Here is a 26,485-nt window from a genome sequence, read left to right as displayed (position 1 = left end):
CAGCAGTTCTGTCTGTGAGAATGTGGTGCATTTAGAAATAAAATGTTGAGAGCTCTGGGTGGAACATGACATTTTTTATTTATCTTCACTACAGAGTGAGAGTTTGAGGTTTAATATGATTCAATTTCTTTAAAATGCTAGAATGTTGAGGTGACTGTTTTGCAATTGTAGAGTAAAATTACAGCAGCAGAGTGAAACCTATCCATTGCCTTCAAATAAGTCCAATAAAAGGTGAATCAGTCTGCACAAGGGACCAGACCATCACACTAAGTCAATATTCCTTGCTCCATCAAAATCAATCAATCTGATGTGTTCATCCTGATGAAGATCAAGGCTGTTTTCCAAAATGTTTCATGATTAGACATGTGCAGTATCAGTTATTGCATTCCTCTATTGGATGTCGTCAGTAGTAGTTAGTGCTACTTAATAACAACTGCAACAAAAAGTTATGTCCTTTTTGGAAGTGTTGATGGTGAAAAATTGCTCTTGCCAACCTTGATCAGCTCTTCTGACATAACAGACGTTTAAGATTATTGTAAAATGAAAAAGTTCTTAATCTGAATTTTTCATCCTCTTACTCTTCAATCACAGATGAAATTTGACAGGGTTGCCATAATTTTGCCTTAGGCTGTTGAACAATTTAATTTTGTACATAATCTAAATGTTGCATCAGTGGTATCCTTAAAATAGATAAATCTGTTTGTCCTGAAATATGTGGTTTGGTGTACCACACCTGGTGGGGAGCCAGTTCAGTTGGCTGGACGGCTAACATGAGGATCTATTAACGCCAACAGTACAGGGTTCGATCCCCGTTCTGGCTAAGGTACACTTGGGACCTGCCTCCTTGCCCTAAATGTAGTTAATAATCACCATGGATCTGGCTTCAGGCACAGGATTCGAGAAGAAACAGTACCATACTACTCACATAGAAGATGAGAATTTTATATCATGTTTGATTTTGAGTTTATAAAGTGGAAGTATCTTATTTATAAAGTGGAGTGAGAGACTGATGTTGGATAAATGGCACTGCATAGAAGTTAATTATTCTACTTATAATATAACTCCCCCACTAGTAAATGGAGTATTGACCATAGCATCCCCTGTAATTGGCAATTGGAACATTTGATATCCATTCCCTCCTGTGTCAGTTTTCTGTTCCACATTATCCAATGTCCTTATTTTTGGCTGGAAATGTGATTGATGTGATATGTGATTTCCCTTAAAGCAGAGAATGTACATTAACCAGAGTCTTAATTTTTTTAAAGTCCTGTTATTTATAGCTTTTTACATTTTCTAGCATGTGATTAAATGTAACTAAATTGTGTGTGGCACTTTTCAAACTATTTATTTTAAACTCTATAGAATACTGTTGCAGAAGCATCCGTCCAGTTGCCACAATCCTTGTTTGTCTACAGTTCTATACCAAACCAAATGGAAGATGCGGTCTACAAATTGCATCTTATTGCTTTCCGGAATGGCAAACTTTTTCCAAGCATGGGGAATTCTACAAATTTGGCAGATGATGGAAAGAGACGGACTGTGGCCTCTCCGGTCATCTACGCTAAAATAGGTAGGAATCTGGGAGTGTGCAGTCAAATTATCCAAATGCCGTTTCTTAACCTTTGTTTTCATCAAGTATTTTAGAGTGCTAATAATAATGAATGATGATGACAAAGAGAATTGGAAAGCGAAACAGAGAAGAAATTGAGTTCAGTGTTGATACCTTGCAGTTATCTTATTAGGATTTACATTGAAAAGTTTGCAATTATGGTTCTTAATATATAAACAAAGAAGACACAGATATTGCTAGAAAAGCTCACTTCCACCTTTCTGATTCCAGTCAACTTAGTTTCTGTCCAAATGGCTTCAATATATCATAATGTTAGAAAATAATCCAACTGCTTATAGTGTGTCAGCAGATGTTTTGAGCAATTCAAAACAGCATTTTCTAAATGGTTATTTTCCTAAAATTATGTAATTTAAAAAAAAATGATTTTCTGATGAAAAAAAAATCTGCACTTTTGTTTTCACCTTCATCTGCAATTGGCCACTTGTTTTGTATGGCTCCTGCTATATTGCTGTTCAATAATTCCTGCTTTGTGGGACAGTGACACTGTGATATATATATATATCTCTATGTATAGCTCTAACTTTTGTCGATTTTACTAGTTAGCTCATTGACATTTGTGGAACCTTAAATATGATTTTGTACCTATTGACCAAAATAAAAAGGTAATCTCAATTCTTGTGCAATGACCTTGTGTATTAGATAGACCACAGAATTTTGTCGATGATATGAATTAATGCTGATGTTTCTAATAGTGTGGGAGCATAAAGTTGAGACTGCAATCAAATGGTAGAGCAGGCTTGAGGGGCCAAATGGCCTATTCCTGCTCCTAATTCTTGTGTTCTTATATAACTTTACTAAAGCCAACAGTGAGAAAAGTCAGTACAGCTTGTATTTAATCTGCAGGTTTATCAAATGACTACTTAGAATTGCTTTCTTATCCCTGTAATATTTCTTTGCCTTTCTCTAAAAGATGGCAACAGTCTATATACTCTCAGTCAACCTATCACTGTGACGCTGCGTCGTATTGCACATGGGGTAGATGCTGTTGCAGCATACTGGGATTTCAACCTCTTGAATGGTTATGGAGGATGGAAATCCAATGGCTGCCAGATTGTCAATTCAGATGAGAATGTCACCACAATGCAGTGCTACTCTCTGAACAACTATGCAGTACTGATGGTAAGATATTGATGCAACAATTCTGAGTTTGAGATTTTTTTTCTTTTGTTCCTCCTAAACTGTAACTAAACTATCCTACACACTCTTCAACCTCTGTATCCTTGTAGCTGAAAGCACTCCTATGTAACTTCCTGCTGCCATTAACCTCAAAATTGTGGAATTCTATCACCCTCACTCTTCCCTTCCCATGACATGCTATTAGTTACCTAAGTTCAATGTTACCTGATCATTAAATCCCAATTTATATGTCTACTTCGTGATACTTTTCAAATTTAGTGGTGTCCGGTACTGTAACTCTTGAGCCTTCATAGTTTCTCAGTTTCATTAATGAAAAAGTACTGTGCTAACTCAGATTGTGAACATTTTTTTATGTAGACTTGACATCTGTAATTTTGTTTTTATTCATTCATGGGATGTGGGCATCGCTGGCTGGGCCAGCATTTATTGCCCATCCCCCATTTGGTCCATGAGAAGGTGGTGGTGAGCTGCCTTCTTGAACCGCTGTAGTCCATGTGGTGTACGTACACCCATAGTGCTGTTAGGGAGGGAATTCCAGAATTTTGAGCGAGCAACAGTGAATGAATGGCGATATATTTCCAAGTCAAGATTGGCTTGGAGGGGAACTTCCAAGTGGTGGTGTTCCCATGTGTCTCCTGCCCTTGTCCTTCTAGATGGTATCATCATGGGTTTGGAAGGTGCTGTCTAAGGAGCTTTGGTGAGTTGCTGCATTGCATCTTGCAGACGGTACACACTACTGCGTGTCAGTGGTGGAGGGAATGAATGTTTGTGAATGGCGTGCCAATGAAGCAGGCTGCTTTGTCCTGTATAGTGTCAAGCTTCTTGAGTGTTGTTGGAGCTGCACTCATCCACTTCTGACTTGTGTCTTGTAGATGGTGGACAGACTTTGGGGAGTCAGGAGGTGAGTTACAGGATTCCTAGCCTCTGACCTGCTCATGTAGCCACAATATTTGTATGGCTAATACAATTCAGTTTCTGGTCAATGATAGCCCCCAGGATGTTGATAATCAAGGATTCAGTGATGGTAATGCAATTGGATGTGAGGAAGGGATGGTTAGATTCTCTCATGTTGGAGATGGTCATTGCCTGGCACTTGTGCAGTGCAAATGTTGCTTGCCACTTGACAGCCCAAGCCTTGATATTGTCCAGGTCTTGCTGCATTTGGACATGGACTTCTTCAGCATCTGAGGAGTCGTGAATGGTGCTTGAACATTGTGCAATTATCAACAAACATCCCCGCTTCTGACCTTATGATGGAAGGAAGGTCATTGATGAAGCAGCTGAAGATAGTTGGGCTGAGGACATTACACCTTCTTGGGTCAGTCTGTAGCACACAGTTTTGCTCCTATCAGTTCCTCGGCCTCTAGTGAAGAGAAACTTCAATGCTGCAACCAACTCTACTTCTCTGCTTCCTAAATTGGAGAAATTTTTGCTGTTCCACTATAAATGATACAAAGTTAACATTTTCATTATTTAGAAAAAGAATTTGTACTTGAAAACTGACTAGATTACATCTGTGCACTTGGATGCAATTATCCTGTAACCACCCTTCACCTGAAGACTAATTTCATGTTGACTTTGGTAGTAATAGGACGGTGGTCCTGGAATGGGGAGAGCACTGTCAATGTTGGAATTGTACTGCAGTAGATCACATGGTTTAAGTTGGTGATCAAGAACAGCTGTCCCCAACTGGGGGAGTGTTAGGACTTCATTGCAAGGGTATAAAAAGGTGTTCGCACTGGGTGTTGGAAGTACCTGTGTCTTTACTCTGCAGGCTTGGAAAGAAATCTGTCTTAAGGTACAGGCTGGCTTCAGACTCATTCTTTCCTCAACATACGAGTATTGGATTTATGTCACTCACTAGTGCATGATCACGGAGGAGCACAAGTCAGGAGTGTGATGGAATAGTCTCCCCTTGCCTGGATGAGTGCAGCTCCAATAACACTTAAGCTTTAGACTATCCAGGACAAAGCAATTGCTTGATTGGCACTCCTTCCACAAACATTCACTTCCCCCACCACTGATGCACAGTGCTAGCAGTGTGTACCATCTACAAGATGCAATGCAGGAACTCACCAAGGCAACTTAGGCAGCGCCTTCCAAACCCACAACCGCTACCATCTAGAAGGACAAGGGTAGCATATACATGGGAAAACCACCACCTGGTAGTTCCCCTCCAAGCCACTCACTATTCTGACTTGGAAATATACTGCCATTCCTTCATTGTCACTGGGTCAAAACCCTGGAACTCCCTCTCGAACAGCACTGTGGGTGTACCTACACCACCTGGACTACTGCTGTTTAAAAAGGCAGCTCATCACCCCTTTCTTAAGGTCAACTAGGGATGGGCAATAAATGCTGGCCCACATCCCGTAAATAATAATTTTTAAAAAGTACTGGGATGGGTGTATGATAGTCCTTCAGTGATCAGCAAATTGGCAGTGACAGCTAGAGTAGCATGGGAGTTTTTAAGGATTTGGGCAGGGAGAGGTAATGGAGTGGTGTGGTCGAGGGTGCAAATTTTTGCAGGAGAACCAAGAAGGACGTACTGATATTTGAACCCTACAATGTTACAAGTTATTCAGTCAATCAAATCTGAGAGGGAGCTTTTCTCCACAGGAACCACAGGATCCAGTCGTTCTCTCCTTGTTTTCTCTTTTTGTTCTCAGCCCCCTTACTATTTGATGTCCTTTCCTAGGAAGTCATCTGATTTCCTTTTAAGAGTTTATAGAATCTCTTTCAGGAATCATTTGTGATTGAGAACTTCACATTCTAACTATCCTCTGTGTCAGCCTTGGCTCAGTGGTCGCGATCTTGTCTATTAAAAAGCTGTTTCAATCTCACTGGAAATTTCAGCACATAATCTAGACAGAGACTTTAGTGCAACACTCCCTCACTATCTGGGGTGTCTTCTTTCAAATAACAATTTAAACCAAGACCCTGTTGGCTCTCTCAGGTTTGCGTAAAAGATTTCCTTAGGTTCCTTAGTTCTGATGAAGAGTCATTCGGACTAGAAATGTTAATTGTATTCCTTTCCGCAGACGCTGTCAAACCTGCTGAGTTTTTCCAGGTATTTTTGTTTTTGTTCTAGATTGCCAGCATTCACAGTGTTTTGCTTTTATCTTTGTGTAAAAGATTCCCTGGCACTTTTCAAAGAAGATTAGGGTTGGCCAAGATTTACCCCTCAAACAAAATGGCTAAAACAGATGATCAGGTCTTTATCGCATTGCTGTTTATGGGATTTTGATGCCTTTTGTAAACTACCTAACTGCTCTACTTCCAGGAAAAAATTTGTTGTTGTCAGTCATCTCTCTTTCTCCTGATAAATATGCATATTTTCCATTTTAATCCATGCGTGATTGTGACTTTTTTGTGCCCATCAGGATCTGACTGGTGCTGATTTTCTTCTACAATTTGTTGACTTCTTGCATCCATTAGTGTATGTTGCTGCAGCAGTATTGCTCACTTGTTTGGCCATAATCATTGCCAGTTACGTATACTACCACAGGTAATGCCATTTTTTTATTTAATACTATGAACCAATCGTGACATTGGTCCAAAGCAATGTAAAAGATACCATCCATTTTTCTTGCAATAAAAAATTCTGTCATTAAAATTCATCCTACGGTCATTTGCAGTCGAATTTGAAAATCAATTTTTTTTAATATATTCTCAGCAAGGCAAGGGATGACACCACTGGTTTTCCAGTTCCCATACTTTGTAACCAAATCAGTTTTGCTCAGGTCTGACAGGAGCTGGAGGCAGGGAAGGGGAGCACCTTGATGCGACCCAGTGATGTGGTCAGCTGAGAAAACTACCTTGACGATAAACAAACCAACCTGCTTTCCATAGAGAGCGAAATAGTATTAATGTTTTGAGTTGAACACTAGTCTTCATATTCAACTTGAAATATTATCTCTTTTTCTCTCCGCAGATGCTGCCAGATCTGCTGAGTATTTCCAGCACCTTCTGTTTTTTATTTCCGATTTCCAGGATCCACAGGATTTTACCTTTATTAATCAGCTTTCCGCACCAATGGATATTTTGATTTCTGAAAGCCAAATTAAATCGTGAAACAAGGCTTATTAGAACGCAAAGTAAGATTGTGGAAAACATATTTCACTTGAGGGGAGCCTGGGCATTATGTGAATTCAAGCGCCAACTGGTTAAAGTTCAGTTTTGTAACGCCTTGCAATGGATTTGTAATTTTTTTGTTCTGTCATTCTGTTTTTTTTCAACACGGCATCACTTTTTAATACTAGTTTATAAACACAAATAATTAGATAAAAATAAAGGATAAAATATACACCAGAACATTTGCTTCATATATCCGTTTCCACATATTAACTCATGTTGTTATAATGGGAGAGGGATTTGTTTGCCTATAATCCCAAACTTTTCATCTCAATAACTTAAATAGCTGATCATAATGGAAGTTTCATAAAGCTTTCTTACTACTTAACAATTAAATACTGGATTCTATTAACAATTGACAAAGCTGATATATGTAAATATTTGTGACATGCTCGAATATATTAAAAATGCTCCATGCTCCAAGCTGTTTGTCTGCCACCCAATAAATTAGAGTACAAAGTTAATTACAGGTAAAGTTTTTAGGTGGGGTATCCCAAGACAGTGTTGCAAAATTCAGTTGAATGAGTCGACTGCCCTGGAAAGTGGAGGGGGTGGGGTGGTATGAATTGATGGTTCAGAAGGAAAAAAGAGAATTGGCAGAGCTTATGTTGGTTGAACATCATTGCCTCCTACTGACTGATCATGGAAATATAGGGCAGAATTTTCCCGTTGGCGTGCAGGGCTGGGCCCCGCACATCCACGTGTAAAATGACGTGTGGTGACGTTGGGCATGCATCCCGACATCGTTGGGCAAGCACTCGATGATATCCACTGCGCACCCGCCATTAATTAACGGGCCACTTAATGTCCTTAACTCACCAATCGACGCCAATTTTTTGGCGCCCGTGCAATCTTCGGGTTAGCACACAGGCACAGTAGGCAGGGGGGTAGGACGCATTTGTATAAACCTCATCCACGGACTGGATAAGAGGGCTCACTGGGGTCACAAGTGTGCCGTCTCAAGTATTGATTTTTCAAAGTTTTTGAAACTTGCCTGTGTGATCTGTAATACTTCAAAACACATACCAGCCGCTTTGTCTGGACTCTTAACTCTCAGGTCAGCACTCTGCAGTGAGGAATCTTTTCTGGGCCTGCAGGTTTCTGGAAGTCATCCCATAGCCTGGGAATGGGAGCTGAACTCTCCATAGGAGGCACCTCCTCTGAGGAGGGTAGGTGGCCAGGAGTGCACATTCAGCCTCCAGGGGTGCCACCTTTGGGAGGACAGACGCAGGCATAAGGGGAGCAGGGCCAAGAGGTAGACCAAGGCGAAAGGGGCTGCAGAAGACGCCACTATCCTGCTGCCAGGATTTACAGGTGGTGAAGGAGCTACCTCAATATGTCTGAGGTGCCGTGCCAAAGGAGGCTTCGTCCCTCAAGGAAGACAGTCAACTATATCTGTCAGATGATAGGGCCTGAGATATCTCCTAATTGTGTGGGTGGACAAACCATGCCAGTGGCTCTAAAGGTCACAGCTGCCCTCAACTTCTATGCTCCTGGCTCCTTCTAGGGGTCGGTGGGTGATCTTTGCGGTGTCTCCCAATCAGCTGTCCATTCTTGTGTCAAGCAGATTACAGACGCTTTGTTCAGACAGGCATTGACCTTCATCCACTTCCATTGGGACCAGGCAAGCCAGGCACAGCAAGCCAGAGGCTTCGTGGCCATTGCTGGCTTCCCCTGCGTCTAGGGTGCAATAGACTGCACACATGTGGCCATCGAGTTGCCCACAGGTGAGCCCTGTGCCTTTGTCAACGGGAAGGGCTTCCACTCCATGAACGTGCAGATAGTGTGTGACCACAGGATGCTGATTCTTCAAGTCTGTGCAAGGTACCCAAGCATCTCCTACGGTGCCTACGTCCTCAGACACTTCCAGGTGCCGGGGCTCTTCAGTGCTCCAGCCCAGCTTGATAGATGGCTGTTGGGTTACAAGGGCTAAGCCCTCAGAAGGTGGCTCATGACACCTCTCCGCCATCCAAGAACAGAAGCTGAGCAGTGCCACAATAGGAGCCACGCCTCCACAAGGGCTGGGGTGGAGAGAACCGTCGGTCTTCTCAAGAAACACTTCCGATGCCTGGACCACTCTGTGACCAGATCGTGTGTCGGTGATAGTGGTTGCATGCTGCGCTCTCCATAATCTGGCACTGGAAAGGCGGGATGCAGTGGACAATGAAGACGTTCATGCAGTGGCTGCAGCAACACACGATGAGTCCAGCAGTGAGTCTGAGGATGAACTTGCACAGGGAAATGCTGAGGGGTTAGACGCTGACCCGGGCATACTGCAGGGAGGCAGGGACACCCAGGGGGCTTTAATCCAACGATACTTCAGCTAGCATCACATATGGACCTCCAGGGCAAGCCTGTGCTGTAGGCTCCAAGCTCGGCACCTATGTTCCAAGTTTTCCAGATTAGGGACAGTAACTAAGGGCTTCGTTAAAAAAGCTGAATGTCCCACAAAGCACTCCTAACATTTTTGGAAACCATGCACATGCAGAAGAAAAGAGGCACCCTCAGCTATGGTCACATGTCTGGATTTAATATCACAGGCAAAGAAACTGAATGAAACAAAATGACAAGGGTGTTCCAATTCAAAGCAAATCATAAGGACCTCATCTCGGGCCAACACAAAAGCATCAGTGAGAAACCTGTGGCGTGCCTAAGGTGCCTTATGTTTACGTGTCCGGGTGCTACGTCTTGGTGCTGCCCCATTGCTGGGAATGGCATCTGAGCCAGCCTGCTGACCCTGCTGTCCTGTTGGCCTGAACAACCTTGGCGGTCATCCTCTGGCCCGTGGAGCCAGTGCTGGCCCCGCCTGGGAGGGAGCTGCCAGTTTCATAGCTGGCATCTCCCCAGTCGTCGCAGCCTCACTGAATGCTATGGTCACTGGGAGAGGAATGGAGGAGCTGCCACCCTCATCCGGAACAACGAACAAAGAAAAGTACAGCACGGGAACAGGCCCTTCGGCCCTCCAAGCCTGCGCCGATCATATTGCCCGTCAACTAAAACATTTTGCACTTCCGGGGTCCATATCCCTCTATTCCCATCTTATTCATTTATTTGTCAAGCTGCCTCTTGAACACCACTATCGTACCTGCTTCCACCACCTCCTCTGGTACCGAATTCCAGACACTCACTACCCTCTGCATAAAAATCTTGCCCCACACATCTCCTCTATAGTTTTCTCCTCTCACCTTAAATCTATGTCCCCTAGTAACTGACTCTTCCATCCTGGGAAAAAACTTCTGACTATCTACTCTGTCAATACCACTCATAATTTTGTAAACTTCTATCAAATCGCCCCTCAATCACCTACGCTCTAAAGAGAACAATCCGAGTTTCTCCAACCTCTCCTCATAGCTAATAACCTCCAGACCAGGCAGCATCCTGGTAAACCTCCTCTGCACCATCTCCAATGCCTCCATATCCTTCTGCTAATGTGGTGGCCAGAATTGCACGCAATATTCCAAGTGTAGCCTAACCAAGGTTCTATACAGCTGCAGCATGACTTCCCAGCTTTTATACTCAATACCGCTGCCAATGAAGGCAAGCGTGCCATATGCCTTCCTGACTACCTTATCCACGTGTTGCCATTTTCAGTGACCTGTGGACCTGTACACCAAGATGCCTCTGCCCGTTGATGCACTTAAGGGGGAACGCCCCAAGAGGAGCCCACAAAGACAACAGGCAGCTGCTGTGCCATCCTGAGGTCACTTTGGACCACCCTGCTCACCAAGATGGGCATCAAGCTGGGAAACCTGTTGCCCACACCATCTCCCACATTGGCACTGAACAGCTGAGGTCAATGCTGATGTGAGGGCTTGCTGGTCCGAGCGCATCCCCAGGAATCCCTGATAGGTCTCCTGGAGGAGGCTCGCCGCAAGGGTCGTCATTCAGTGCCCCCTTACCCCGCTGCTGCTGAACACTCAAAGATGCTAGGCCTGTCCCCTCCCCCACCTCCTTGGTCAAATGCATCCTACATCACATTAGGTACCACAGGGTATATCCTTCCACTGCAAGGAGACGCAAGCATGTGGAGCGCAGAGGACAGCGGATCGATAGGTGCCACGCCACCTTGAAGCTCCGCTCCCAGCATGTCATCACCCTGACTTGGACATTTCCTGCAGTTCAAGCGCTGTGCCTAGGTGCAGATCCTCCAGGTTGCCCCCAAAATAGTCATGTGGGTCTCAGTGTCACATGCTGCGGGCACAGAACCCATCTCTTCACCACCCTCTGAGGCTGACCTTGGCATGGGCAAGATCTGCTGCTCCATCCAGCGAAGGATACATGCCGTCAATGATTCAATGCAGCTACTACACTTAGACTTGGGGGATGGGGGCAGCAGGAGGGAAAGCTGACTTAATGGGCTAAGTGACCGATGCCAACATTGTCCTCACCCTTCCAGAGTGCGACAAGTCGTTGAAGCTTTTGCGACACTGGATCCAAGTGTGCCGCACCACGTTGCGGGAGCTCATCACTTCCGCTGCCTCCTCCCAAGCATATTTTGTCATGTCAGGGGGGGCCTCCTCCTCCCACCGTGCTACCACTTCCTCGAGGAGGTCGCAAGGCACTCATCAGAAAAACGAGAGGCACACTGGCCCCCCCTCCCTACCCTCCAACCGGGCCTGCCTCGATGGCCTACCCTCTGGCTTGGCCTGCCCTGATGGCCAACCCTCCAGACTTGCATAATCTCCATTGCCCCTCTCCAGAGACCTTCGCCCAGCCATTGCAAGCAGCCTTTCCAAGGCTGCCAGGCCTTCCTTTATACAGGCTGCCGGGTCGCCATTGTACCCGGTGGGCTGAGCATGCCCTCCGCCGCCCAGCCATTCCTGCTACGCATGGGAGTCGTGAAGTATGCTTGGCAGGCCATAATTGGCCTACCCGTGTAAAATGGCGACACAGACCCAATCGTGAGCAGTAATCAGACCCATACTCGCTCCCGTTCCACGCCCCCGCTATCTTGAAAATTCTGCCCATAGAAACATGAGTAAACCATTCAATCCCTTAAGCCTGTTCCACCATTCAGCTACAGCATGACTGATCCATTTCTCAGTTCCGTTTACCCATGTTTATTCCATATCACTTGATGCCTTGAAGTAAAAAAAAATCTATCAACCAAAAAACGTAACTTATTGGAAGGTGTGGAGACTTACTCTCAGGTAGAATTTGGTGTGCATATGCATTGTGTGGAGAAAATGTGGGAAAAAAAACATAAAATTTCACTAAATATTGTAGAATTTGAACAAGAATTGATTAGGATTTTTCTCATTCTCAGATGAATTTTATGCTTACAAACTGAGTGCCAGCAATGCCACATCCCATGAAAGAATGAAGAAAAAAAATAGATTGTTGTTTGTTGGGTCTAATTAGTGGAGCTAGTGGTCAGTCATTATTAGAATTTTTAGGATGGTTGGAAGTCCACAGTCAAGCAGGCAGCCTGTGGAGTCAGGAGTGATCACCTGAGCCTAGGAACCAGGTTGTATTACTTGCTTGTCATTTACTTGTCATTTAATGTAACCTGAAGATAGTTGTATTGTAACACTGTCATGAGCTAATCTGTAATCATGACTTGAATCACACAAGTTATTGTTAAAGAAAATGCAATTCTTTGTTTCAATAATAACCAAGCAATGAAATCTGGGCAGAATTTTACACACCCCTGTGGATGGGTCTGCAGATGGGGGAACCCATAAAATGTCATGGGCGTCTTACACAGCACATACCCATATGCACCTTCCCCCAAAGCAATTTTATGAGAGGCAGGGTGAACTTGGTCACCTTGCCCATCCTTCTGCCAATTGAGGCCCTTCCCACCGAGCAACAGGTTGGAAACTCAGCAGGCAGCACTGTTTGGTGAGAAAGTGTTGGGGGGCAGGACGGTACCATCTTTACAGGTCCCAGTTTTGATTGGAGTCCCCCCACCTTTCCCAAGCTCCAGGCACCCCCTCCAGTGATTTAGAAACCCTACAATGGCCTAAACCTATCCCATACTATCTCTTGAAAGACAAGGTATATGTGCCATTAAGCAGGACAACTGCCAAATGAAACACTGAAGCTTTTGAAGTAACCTGCAGTTATGCTAAGATGACTAAAGCGAGATAAAAAAAAGAAAAAAATCTTGAAACGATATTTAAAGTTGATTTGTGATCATTTGGTAACAGTCCTGTTGATTTCTTCTGTTTTGACAGTGCGGTTCGGATCAGCAGAAAGAGCTGGCACATGTTGGTTAATTTTTGCTTTCACGTTTTCCTGACGTGTGCAGTGTTTGTAGGTGGAATCAATCAGACTAGGAATATTAGCATTTGCCAAGCGGTAAGCAAATTGTTAAATCTTTTTATATATGTTATTTAATGAATACTTTGCAATAGAAATAATACTAGTGGAGAAACAGACATAAAGCAACAGTATTAATAGTATACATCTCTGAAGATTATTTGAAAGTGTATATTTACCTTCACCTTTATTTGAGGTAATTGAACCTAATTAAAAATAGTTTAAAATAATGGAGTTTCATCGCTGCAGTCATTGTGCTGCTCACATAGCTATCTTCCAATATTTGGTGATATCATTTCGTACTCCTTTAAGTGAGTGCTGTCATTGCCGATAATCAGAACAATTTTGAGTTTTAGCATAAGCTGTCACTAGAAGAATCAGCACACCTAAATTCAGTAATTTACAATAATTGAAACTGTGTCCCAAAATTTGTGCTTTGACCCCAATACACCTGTAAGTTCTTTTTGTGACTCCTGAGGAAGTGCTCTAATTTGCTAACTTTATATTGTAGACATTCACCCTCTAGGAACTAGGCATACCTAAAATGATCTCGTACTTAAATCTCATCAGTTTGGGGTGCATTAAAATGCAAAAAAGAAATCTGTATGTGTAGGTAGATATTGGTGGTCTGAGTTTGATTAATTGTCTGGACAAACAGCAACTAACATAATTGGAGTCCATTTTCTATTGCAGATGTTCTATTATATTGCCCATGGATAGCTTGGGACTTGGCAGGCAATGTTCCTGTTTAACGTTCCCTGTTTGTTTTGATGACTGAAACTCTACAGCGATTGAATATGTTTCAACTTTCTGGTTTTGAGCAAGCTGGTTTGGTACATTTGAGTTGGCTCCCTGATGTTTTTCTTTGAATGTGCAAGACACCAGCAAACACATATATGAATTTTATCTAATTTATAACTATTTTGCCAAAAAACTTGGTAAGAAATTTTCTCCAGCCTTTTACCATTCTGCAAGTGTAATTTGGTTGGAATCAAATCAGCCACCTGTCCTACTTTCCACCTGATAGAGCTGCTGATCCAGTACCGTCAGTTTTCCTTAAACACCAAAGTTGAAAATTATCTCCAGAGTTTCACCAAGCCTCTGGTGGAGGAACAGGAGAACGCCCAAAGAAATTCATAGTAAAGACGTTTTCCGTAGACTATAAACATGTTCTACATATAAACAAACTTAATAAAATGAATTATGTACTTTGATGATTAATAATTTGGAGTACTGCCTGTATTCATCTTGAAATATCAGTAATGAGATGGGTCTAGTTGAAGATGCCTTGAAATCTTATCCTTCCAGCACACCAACCCCTACTATCTGTCCATTAAGTATTAAATCGTTCCTTAAGTGAAACTTTTGGCTGTTTGGCACCCTTTGTTAAGAAATACCTGCTGACATTATTCTAAATTTGGTCTTCACAACCTTACCTGTGACCTATGATTCTACTGTTCTGCCTTATCTGAAAGTTTCACTCTGGGTTACCTTTTCACCCTTTTTGGGTATCTTAAATATTACATGCCACCTGACTTCCGAGGGTGAAGAGCCCTCTCATCTAATTGTTCCTCATGGTTTACTCTTCTAGCATTGATGATCACTTCCTTACTCTCCATAGCACCACCTTTAAGCTTCAGATGGCCTCTTGTGTTGTGGTGATTAGAACCATACATGACACCCAAGAAGAAACTTCACCAGAGCATAACTTTGGCAAACTGCCAGCAATAAAATGAGAGCACGTTAACTTTCAGAAGAGTGTACATGTTACTATGTAGAACTGGTGTGTAATGCTTTTTAGAAATATATTTAGAATCATGGAATGGTTAATCACAAAAAGAGGCTGGCATTCAGCCTGTCATGTCCATGTTGGCTCTCTGAAAGTGCAACTTAGTTAGAGCCATGCCCCAACCCTTTCTCTGTAGCTCTGCAATATTTTTCTCTAAAGGTGTTTACCCAATTCCCTCTTGCAAGCCATGATTGTACATGTCTATACGACACTCTTGGGTAGTGAATTTTAGGACCTAATCACTTGCTGTGTAACAAAAGGTTTTCCTTGTGATTGGCAAAAGAAGCCACAGAATCATCTTAAATTTGTGTCCTCTGGTTCTGGATCATTCCCCCATTGAGAACAGTTTCTTCCTGTCTGCTCTGTCTTGACCCCTTGTGATTTTGAACACCTCTATCAAATATCCTCTCAACTTTCATTTCTCTAAGGTGAACAACCATGGCTACTCCAATCGATCCTTGTAACTGAATTTGCTCATCCCTGGAACTGTCATGAAGAGATTAATGTCTATAATGTTATTGGAAATTATTTTAAATTGGAATTGTAGTTGGGTCTGTGTCTATGTGTGTGTGTGTGTGGCTTAATTGGATTAAAGCCAGCTAGTCTGGGTGCTTTGATGTATAGAAGTTTGAGATGTTAATTAAATAAACATAAAGATAGAAGGTAAAGAGTAGATTTGCATTTGTTGAATAAACCATTCAAAAGAGTGGGTGAAATCTTGGGAGACACCAAGCAATGTGTTTATATTACTAATAAAATTGGTGGAATGAAAGGATTATGGTTAGGAGAGGTAAAATTAAAAAATCCTAGTAATACAATGGAAAATTTACATTCAAAGGGAGAGCTAGGTATAAACAAGAGTTTTGTGTCTGCAGATCAGAGGCATTTAATATCTAACCAGCCTAGGACTGTGTCTGCAAAGGAACTTCATTTTGAATTTGGAAGGTCAAATGTGCTTTTCCTGGTTTCTGTTTAAAGCCTATGGGTTATTATTGCCCTGGTGAAGATTTACCTACGAGTGATTAAATTGGGGATTTTATTAAAACTTATTATGGTAGTAATTTGTAGACATGTGTATGTGTTTAAGTTTGTTAAATTAATAAATGTTTAATGTAGTTTTATATAGAAAAAACGCTTGAGGCTTTGTGGCTTTATTCCTGAATGCAGAGTTGCATCTCAAACATATCAATTGAAAATTTGGTTATAGCAGTTGTTCAAGTTTCCCTCTGGAGTTTAAACAACTCAGCCTTTACCAACTGCTGTGTCATAAAAATTGGAGGCTCTTGGCGGTATAATATTTGTAATTCCTTGATTGGTTTAGGATTGGTGAATTTTAAGGTTACGAGTACAGGAAGCACTTTGAATTCAGGAGTTGGTGAGGTATTTTTGTAATTGGTGAAACTCCAAGATGGCTTTGGCAATTGCTTAGATTTGTCTGGGAGTAGAAGGTATAGCTCCATCACTACTAACATGTAGGAAAGTTGCAGCCTATTCCCAATCAGCTATTGTTCCAATGTGCTTCACTCAACATCCTCTGATATTTAAGCAGCAACTCTTCTGGGTATTAGCACTGGGTCCTGCTACTGATTTTAAATTTCTGTGTAGGCTATCTATGCTGCTGAAATGTCTCTGAAGTTTAACTCATCAGTGGGCATCTGGCTTAAAGATGGGAGAGTTGCGAAACAGAATTCCCTTTTAGTGTCATAATAATGAAAGAGGGGAGTGGAGTTTTCTGAAGTATGCTCGACAGCATGCTGGACAAATTATGTTACAGGGACTACAATGTACAGTGTTCATAGTTGGAGACAATGGCAGCAGTGTCTGAGTTCACAATGGGTAGACTCTGAGTCTCCCAAGTCCCAGAAAGGCGTTGAAAATATCGGGTTGTAAACTGTCCATTTACTTCTAAGATGAAAGAGTGTTGGGGTCAAGAATAGCTAACCAGCATTTCTACCTGAATGCAAAGCTAATATGTTTCACGTTGCTGTGGAAAAGAGTGCAGAGGAAGCCGTTTTTGAGATAAGATTACAGGCTTCCCTACCAGTCAATGAATGTCACTGACGGGAAGCAGTTTTGTGTGGTCAGCAGAGAAAAGAGGCTGCTTGGCTTTGAAAGCTACCTCAGCCAGATGGTAGAGGGAGACGGTCTCTAGTCAAAGAGATACATCCTAGAGCCATCTAAGGATTCTGGGAGATTTGGCCAGAGGAGAAGAATCATGGCAATAAGCTTTACTGCTAGTAATGAATTTAGGAAACTCTCTGAAAACCAAGGAAGTGCCTAGAGGCAGACATTTGAAGTTACTACTCAGCAAAATGGGAATAAAAGAACCTATTGGAAGCTGGGAGCAACTGGGAGCAGTTTGCTATAAGGATAGTAATTCCATGGAGAGTGTGATGTGTGATAAGTAAAAAAGAGGAATGTTCCTTTCTTTCTCTAGTTTAAAGTATAACTATCCTACAAAAAGTAAGTAGTGTTCAGTCAATAGTGCTTTTAATTACTTACCCAGGACCTTGAGGAGCTGATAGTTCCCCATTGCTTTCTCCATTGCAACGCCTTGACTAACCAGTCAACTTGCCAACCAATAGACACTCTTTTCTCCTGTAGGATGAATTATTGTGGGCCATTTGGAATTTGGCATTCTTGCATTTGTCCTGATGAGTGCAAGATAAAAAACTTTGGCAACATGTCTCTTTTCAGTAATATTTTAGTTATTTGTTGCAGTAAAATTTTAAAACATGATATCTTGTCATGTAATTTTTTCTGCAATTCACCGTAAGTTCAGATATATTTTTAAACATTATCAGTCTCTTCAGGTTCGTATCAAATTGGGAGCTGTTTGTGGGATTTTGAATCCACAGGATGAGACAAGTACCACTGGGTTTGACAAGAGTTTAAACAAACAAGATTTCAGTGATTTTGCTGTATTTATTGAAAAGTTAAAAATGGCTATGTCTGTTGCTGAAGCTTTCCTTGAAAGAAATGATTTGTATTTCTGTGCCTTGTAACAGTTTACAAAGTTTAATTTAAAAGTGAAAGTGGGAAAGTTGGTGTGGTAAAGTGAGGTACCCTGTCCCTTTTAAGAGAATGCAAGTGTACTGATCATGTGACAACACTGATGATTCACTGTACAGTGCGGGCAATTGGGAACTGAGAGTTTAGTTCTGGAGGTTTCCGAGTGAGCATGTATGATCTGGTGCTCTGCCCTATGTCTCAATAAACTATCGCTGTTTATTCTTGCATCACTCTCCCCTCATTATTGATTGCAAGCAACAATTGATGAGAACATAAGAAGATGTGTAGTTAGAGTTTGGCTGGTCAACAAACTCATTTACCCAAGACATAAAAGTTGGAAATAGAGTTAAAAGTAGGTGCTACAAAAGCAGAAATAGTTGAGGTATTAGCTGAACATTTGAACCTTAAGGAAGAAAATACTAGCTCAGATACAAAGTTTGAGTTAGCAAGGATTTGGTTACAAATGAAACAACTTGAAATGCAAAGAGATAGAGAAAAGCACAAACGTGAACTCAAAAAGAAGAGAAATAAAGAGAAATGAAAAAACCTGAACTCGAATTCCAAAGAGAAAAGTTAGAAAGGGAGATAGAGAGCAAAGAGTGAGTGAGTTTCAAAGAGTAAAGGAAAAGAAAAGACTTGAATTCCAAAGAGAAAGAGAAACTAGGATATTTGAACTGGATAGAGAAAGACGTTGTTTACCTGAACAGGGGGTAGCAGGCAGACTTGATGATGAGTCAGGTTTAATTCATGGTTTTAATTTGGCAAGGAATATTCACCTAGTGCCTAAATCCAGTGAGGAAGGAGTTGAAATGTATTTTGTCTCATTTGAGAAAATTGTTACCAAGTTACAGTGGCTGCAAGAAATTTGGACAATTTTATTAGTGTTTTGGTAGGAAAAGCATTGAAAGTTTATTTGGCTTTTTCAGATGAACACTCTACAGATTGTGATACCATTAAGGCTGCTGTGCTTGATGCATATGAGCTAGTTCCAGGAGCTTTTAGATAAAAATTTAGAATCTTGAGGAAGAGGCCAAATCAAACTTTCTCTGCTAGAGAAAACATGATGTTTGATCGATGGTATAGGGCCATGAAGCTCAAACAGATTTTTGAAAACCTTAGAGAGGCGTTGTTACTGGTAGAATTTAAAAACCTTATTCTTTAAGGAATCAGGTCCCACTTAAAAGAGCGTAATGTTTCTAAAATAAGGGATGCTGCAATTTAGCTGATAGTTACAAATTATTCCACGCACAGGTGGCAGCAAACCTTTGTTTGCAAACCTATACATAAGCAGAAGAGATAAACGAGTTGATAGTAAGCAGAACACTAAATACTATGGGAATAGCAAGACTGAAAAGACAGATGTTTCTCAGAGTAGTGAAAGAGACGGTAGAGGAGATAAAAATGATTTGAGGCAACCAACATGTTTCTTTTGCCATAAAACAGGACATCTGAAAGCTGACTGGAGGTTGAAGGCTAAGCTTCATAGGATTGTCTAGTCTTTCACTGGAAAATGTTGCACTAGTGGTTGAAGCTTGTGATAAACTGATGTCATCTAATGTATTTACAATGGGTGTAAATTGGAGAATAAAAGATTGAGGATTTCATATTTGAAGGTGAACTCCAGTTTTGTCTGATAAAGGGCCAAAAAGATTGCTTTTTTTCGGGACACGGGCTGGTTTAAAGCTTCTTGTTAGCAAAAGATGTGATTTTCTCTCCAGAGAATTCGCTAAATAAAAATGTATTGCTACAGGAAATTGATGGAAATTGTTTACCTGTTCCATTGTCTAGAATGAATTTAAACTACACTTTAGTCAATAGGCCTGTTATTGTTAGACTGATGTCTAAATTGCCTATTGATAATGTTGATTTCATACTAGGAAATTACCTCCTGGGAGATGGAGCATTACGATCTTCAGGGATGGTATGCAAGTCCATTTAAATTGACAATGAGCCAGAGAAATCTGGGACTATTTTTAATCCTGCTGTAGAAAGTATTGTCTTGACGAATTAGTCCAAAGAATCAAAAGCTCAGACATCTGAGAGTAAACAACCCTTGAAACCTCTGACCGGCACAAATATTAATTTGAAGTGCAAACAAACTGAATCTGTCTGCTTTGAACTTGTCTGCAGATCTGAAGTCACAGATGCCAAAACAAGGGCTATAGAGGGCAGATAGGAAAGTGGAATTGAGATTGCAATCTGATTAGCCATGATCTTATTGAATGGCAGAGCAGGGTCAAGAGGCCGAATGGCCTACTCCTCCTAATTTTTGTGTTCTTGAATATAGAATGCAGCAGCAGTACTCCAGGCTGATAGATAAACAGAGAGAGAGTGTGCTCTGTTCCCTCTTTTCTGTGGAATTACAAAGCATATTAAACTTTGGAGCGTAAAATGAAGAAGCTGTGGATCTTGCTCAGAAGCAATTGGACAAAGCTCAGACTGAAGAGGAAGACGAAAAACAGAAGGAGTGTAGAAAATTGTGACAGCTAATTAAAAAAGATTGTCAAGAATGTCTGATAGTACAGAACTTGAGTATTGCTGAAAAAGAGGCATGTCTAAGCTTTTCATCTTGCACTCATCAGGACACTCGCAAGAATACCAATATAAGGGGAAAAACAACGATTTATTCTGTATGTGAAGAGAGTGCTGATTGGTCGGCAAGCGGCATTGCCATGGAGAATGCACCACTGATGTGACTGTTAATTAACTACCAAGCATTATTTGAAATTTAAACCAGGCAACTTGACTCTGATTGGCCAAGGAATTGCCCTGAGGAATGAGTTAGTGAATGGCTGTCACTTATTTTGTTTAGCTGAAACATGTGCAATGTATGTACATGTTCTTTGTCGACAAAGAACAGTGCCCTATTAATATATGTAGCTTCCAGTATACGCAAATGTGCCACATTATGAGCCGGACTGACAATCTGAAGCTGGCTGTCAGCGTAACTCTTAGCACATTGAGGATTATTTAGCAGATGTTGTCCAATCGTGGAATCACGTCTAATGTTGGACACTGTTTTGAATTTTGCAAGCACAGGCTGGTCTGTACTCTGCCCATTGTGAAAGGTGGCTGGGACATGCTGTTTAATATGATCCGCCAGTCTTTGGGACATACAGCCTACATACCTAGCATCACACTGGCACTAAAATTTATATGCCACATTACTCAGTTGTGTGATAAGCAGAACGTCTGTGTGGCTTCATGGCAGCATCCTGTTAGTGGCAAATACCGCTCATGTTGCTCATATTTTTGAGATACCTTGCCCTTCCAGGGTAATCTGAGGTAGACTGGGCAGTTTTCAGGGCAGAAAGTGACGGCTTTAGGCCCATTCATGAGTTTGCGTCATATACAGCATGAAATGATATGATCAGGGTAGCTATTATCCTGCAGGATGCCTTTGATGCGTCCTATTTCAGCATCAAGCTTGCATGACGAGCAAATGGCTCGGGGCCATATTTAGAAGATTGCCGATAAGACCAATCTTATAGTGTGTGGAACTTCAAGAATCCCAACGCATATATTAACCAATGAAAGTTGCCTTGCGGTAGACGGTGGTAGAGAATCCACTGGCAGATTTCTCAACTAGTATGTCAAGGAAGGGGAATTCATTTCATAGGTGAATTTGAGGGCAGGTTGGAGCCCATTAAGACATGTAAGGAAGTTGTTACATGCCCAAATAGATGATGCTGCCATGGGACCCCCTCTAGACCCAGCTATCACAAACATCTTTGTTGGGTTCCATGAGAAATATGATTTCGATGGAATGACACCTAACCACCTACCGTCCGCATATTTCCGAAACGTGGATGATCCATTTGCTATATTTAAATCCGCAGCTGCATGTAACAATTTCCTTATATGTCTTAATGAGCTCCATCCTGCCCTCAAGTTCACCTATGAAATGGAGCAGTCAAGTGAACTCCCCTTCCTTGACGTACTAGTTGAGAAATCTGCCAGTGGGTTCTCTACCACCATCTACTGCAAGCTTACCTTCACAGGTCAACATACGCATTGGGATTCTTACAGTTCAACACGCTATAAGGTTGTTCTTATCGGTAATCTTGTAAATAGGGCACCGAGCCATTTGCTCACCATGCAAGCTTGATGCTGAAACAAGGCGCATCAAAGACATCCTGCAGAATAATGGCTATTTCATGTTGTATATGTCGCAAATTCATGAACCAGCCTAAGGCCGTTGCTTTCTACCCTGAAAACTGCGCAGTTTTCAGACTACCCGGGAAGGGCAAGGTATCTCAAAAATTTGAGCAGCAGGTGAGGCTAGCTGTTTCACGCTCCTACTTTGCAGTAGCAACAGAAGTGATATTTGCCACTAACAGGATGTTGCTGTCAAGCCAAAAAGATATTCTGCCTATCACAAATGAGTAATGCGATATATGAATTTCAGTGCCAGTATGATGCTAGATATGTAGGTCATACATCCCAAAGACTGCGGATCGTATCAAACAGCCTATCTCAGCCACTGTACGCAACAGGCAGGGTACAGACCATATCCAACCAGCCTGTGCTTGCAAAACTCAAAACAGTGTCCAACAGTAGATGCGATTTCGCGATTGGACAACATTTGCTAAATCATCCTCAGTGTGCTAAAAATTATGCTGACAACCAAGTTAAGATTGTCAGTTGGGCTCATAATGTCATACATTTGCATGTATTGGAAACTACATATATTAATACACAGGGCCCTGTTCTTTGCAGACAAAAAGAACATGTACATGCATTGTGCCTGTTTCAGCTAAACAAAGTAAGTGACAGCCATTTGCTGACTCATTCCTCAGGGCAATGTCTTGACCAATCGGGGTCAAGCTGCCTGGTTTAAATTTCACACAATGCTTGGCAGTTAACACAGTCACCATCAGTGGTGCATTTTCCATGGCAACGCAGCTTGCCAACCAATCAGTACTCATCGGAATATAAACAGAATATGAACAAGATTCTTAAAGCAGCGAAGGAGACCGTGATCCTGTGTTTAGCTAGGAGAAAGGTAATTCAGGTGGTTGGCAAGCATTTTGTTTTCAAAGTTGGACATGAAAGAGCAATACCTCTGAAAGAAAATGGAGATCAGAAGGTAAAATCTGAACAGGGTGATCCAACAACAATGGAGTTAAAAAGTCAGTAGCCTGATGACATGTAAGATCTGGTTTTAAAGAAGAACCAAACTGAATCCAGACAGTAAAAAGCATATGACAGAGAGATACAATTTATACCTAAGAATGGTGGGACTATTTTAAGTCAGCAATATTGTTCTTGACAAAGTTTCCCAAACTGAATTAATTGTGCCATGTTTTAAGCAAGGACATGGAAACAATGTGAACTCTAACTGTCATGAACATTCAAACTAATGAAATAGGAGCAGAAGTAGGCCATTCAACCCATTGCTTGCCATTCATTAAGATCATGACCGATCTGCTTGTGTTCGATTTCCACATCCCATCTACCTCCGATAAACTTAGGTTCTTGTTAGGCAAGGGAATCAATCTATCTCTGCCTTAAAAATATGCAGTGACCCTGCCTCCACCCGTCGGAGCCAGAGTTCCAAAGTCGCACAACCATTAGAGGAAATATTTCTCCTCATCTGTGTCCTAAAAGTGCAACCCCTAATTTTGCAACAATGCGCTCTAGTTCTGGACTCACCCACAAGAGGAAACATCCTTTCCATGTCCACCTTGTCAAGACCATTCCAGATCTTATATACTTCCATCAAGTCATCCCTCATTTTTCTAAACCCCAGTGAAAATGAGCCCAGTCTGCCTAACCTTTCCTCATAAGACAACCCGCTCATTCCAGGTATCGATCTAGTAAATCTCTGAACTGCCTCCAATGCTTTAACATCCTTCCTTAAATAAGGAGACCAAAACTGCACACGACACTGAGGATGCAGTCTCACCAATGCCCTGTATAACTGAAGCATAACATCCTTCCTTTTATGTTCCTATCCTCTTATAATAAAGGATAGGATTCCATTAGCCGCTTTAATTACGCACTGTACATGCTTACTAACTTTTTGTGATTCATGCGCTAGAACACTTAGATCCCTCTGCATCTTGGAATTCTGCAGCCATTCTCCATTTAAGTAATACTCATTTTTTTATTCTTCCTGCCAAAGTGAACAGCTTCACATTTTCCTGCATGATACTCCATCTACCAGATTTTTTGCCCACTCTCTCCCCCTTTCTGCAACCTCCTTATGTTCTCTTCATAACATACTTTCCTACCTATCTGTGTCATCTGCAAATTTAGCTACCATGCTTTCACTCCCCTCACAAAGTCATTAATATAAATTGTAAGAAGTTGAGGCCCCAGCACAGACCCTTGTGGGACTCCACTTGTCACATTCAGCCAATCGGAAAAGGGCACATTTATGCATACTTTGTTTTCTGCCAGCCAGCCAACCTTTATCCATGCTAATATGTTACTTTATACGCCATGAGCTTTTACTTTCTGCAATAAACTTTGATGTAGCACCTTATCAAATGCCTTCTGGAAATCCAGGTACAGCCCATCTACAGGCTCTCCTTTACAGCACATGTTACTCCTTCAAAAACTTCAATATATTGGTTATACATGAATTCCCTTTCACAAAACCTTGCTGGCTCATCCCGATTACCTTGGGTTTCTCTAGGTGCCCAGCTATAACCTCCTTAGTGACCTATTCTAACACCTTCCCCACAACAGACGTCAAGCTATCTGGCCAACAGTTTTCTGTCTCCCTCCCTTCTTGAATAGAGGGGTTATATTTGCTACTTTCCAGCCTGATGGAACCTTCCCAAAATCTTGCGAATTTTGGAAGATTAACACCAACGCAACTGCTACCTCATTTGCCACCTCTTTTAAGACCCTAGGATGAAGCCCATCAGGGCCCGGAGACTTGTCAGCCTGCAGCTCCATCGGTTTGCTCAGTAGCGCTTCGTTAGTGATTGTAATTTCACAAAGTTCCCCTCTCCCTTCCATCTCCTGATTTACAGCTATTACTGGAATATTTTTTGCATCCTCTATAGTGAAGACAGAAGCAAAATGTTTGTTCATTTCATCTGCCATTTCCTTATAGAAGGAATATACTTATTCTGAGTAATCTGAATTATCCCCCTAAATGCCTGCCCTTGCTTCTCTATTGATCTCTCCCCTAGCCTTGTATCCAAGTCCATTTCAGCTAGCTCAGCTTTTATGCCCACATAGTTGCCCTTATTTAAGTTTAAAAAATACTAGTCTTAGACCCACTCTTCACCGTCTCAAACTGGATGTAAAATTCAATCACATTGTGGTTGCTGCTACCTTGGGGTGCCTTTACTCTGAGGTAATTAATTAATCCTGTCACATTACACAATACCAAATGTAATATAACCTGCTCTCTGGTTGGCTCCACAATGTGCTGCTCGAAAAAATTATCTTGAAAACATTCTATGAACTCCTCACTCAGGCTCCTACTGCCAATCTGATTTTTTTAATATAGTTTATATGTAGATTAAAATCACCCATAACTATTGCTGTCCCTTGATCACAAGCACCGGTATTTCTTGTTAGTATACTTTGTCCTACATTGTGGTTACTTTTAGGGGGCCTGTAGACCACTCCCATAATGACTTCTTTCCCCTACTATTCCTCATCCCTACCTAAACCGATTCTACATCCTGATCTTCTGAAACAAGGCCATCTTGATTACTCCAATGCCATCCTTCATCAACTGTGCTACCTCAACCACCTTTACCTCGCTTCCTATTCTTCTTGAATATCATAGACACCTCAATATTCAGGATCCAATCTTTGTCATCCTGCAGCCATGTCTCCATAATGGCTATCAGATCATATTTAATTATTTCAATGTGCGCAATTATTTCATTTACTTTGTTATGAATGCTACAGGGATTCAGATGCAGAGCCTTTAGTTTTGTCTTTTTGTTAGCTTTGTAACATCTAGTCTTGACTATTGGCATATTCTTAGGTTGTATCTCTCTGTCCCATCCTGCTATTCTATGACCCTCATTGCCCATTTTACTATTATGGTGGCCTGTCTTGAATCTACCCCTTGATTTGCCACATGTACTCAAGCTTGATCCCTCACACCCTTTGTTTAGTTTAAAGCCCTCTCTACTTCCCTAATTATGCGATTCGCATGAACACACATCCCAGCATGGTTCAGATGTAGACCATCCCAACAGTGCAACCTGCATTTTCCCCAGCACTGGTACCAGTGCCCCATGAACCGGAACCCGCTTATCCCACACCAGTCTTTGAGCACACATTCATCTCTCATTATCTTTGAGTTCCTGCTTCTTAATTTGGTACCTAGCTTCTCATATTGTCTATGCAGAACCTCCTTCCTTATCCTGCCTGAGTCATTGGTACCTACACAGGCCATGATGACTGGAACCCCCACCTGCCACTGCAAGTTCCTCTCCAGCCCTGAGCCAGTGCCCCAACCTGGATCCAGGCAAGCAACAGAGCCTTCTGGACTCTCGCTCTTTGCTGCAGAGAACAGTATCAATACCCCTCACTATAAT

At 41.8% G+C, this 26,485-nt stretch overlaps 1 protein-coding gene across 1 annotated transcript in view; it reads left to right on the top strand.

Moving 5' to 3' along the window:
* The window catches only part of adgra3 (adhesion G protein-coupled receptor A3), a 246,688-nt gene that overhangs the window by 201,076 nt on the left and 19,127 nt on the right, over nucleotides 1-26,485 (top strand). The window contains exons 13-16 of the mRNA XM_041193385.1: nucleotides 1,363-1,570; nucleotides 2,541-2,749; nucleotides 6,151-6,275; nucleotides 13,081-13,204. Of these exons, the coding sequence (XP_041049319.1) occupies nucleotides 1,363-1,570; nucleotides 2,541-2,749; nucleotides 6,151-6,275; nucleotides 13,081-13,204 (666 nt within the window). The remainder of the gene's footprint in view (nucleotides 1-1,362; nucleotides 1,571-2,540; nucleotides 2,750-6,150; nucleotides 6,276-13,080; nucleotides 13,205-26,485) is intronic.

This window comes from Carcharodon carcharias, chromosome 1 (genome assembly GCF_017639515.1).
Source record: "Carcharodon carcharias isolate sCarCar2 chromosome 1, sCarCar2.pri, whole genome shotgun sequence".
Classification (NCBI taxonomy): Eukaryota; Metazoa; Chordata; class Chondrichthyes; order Lamniformes; family Lamnidae; genus Carcharodon; species Carcharodon carcharias.
This window is presented reverse-complemented; position numbering and strand designations above follow the sequence as displayed.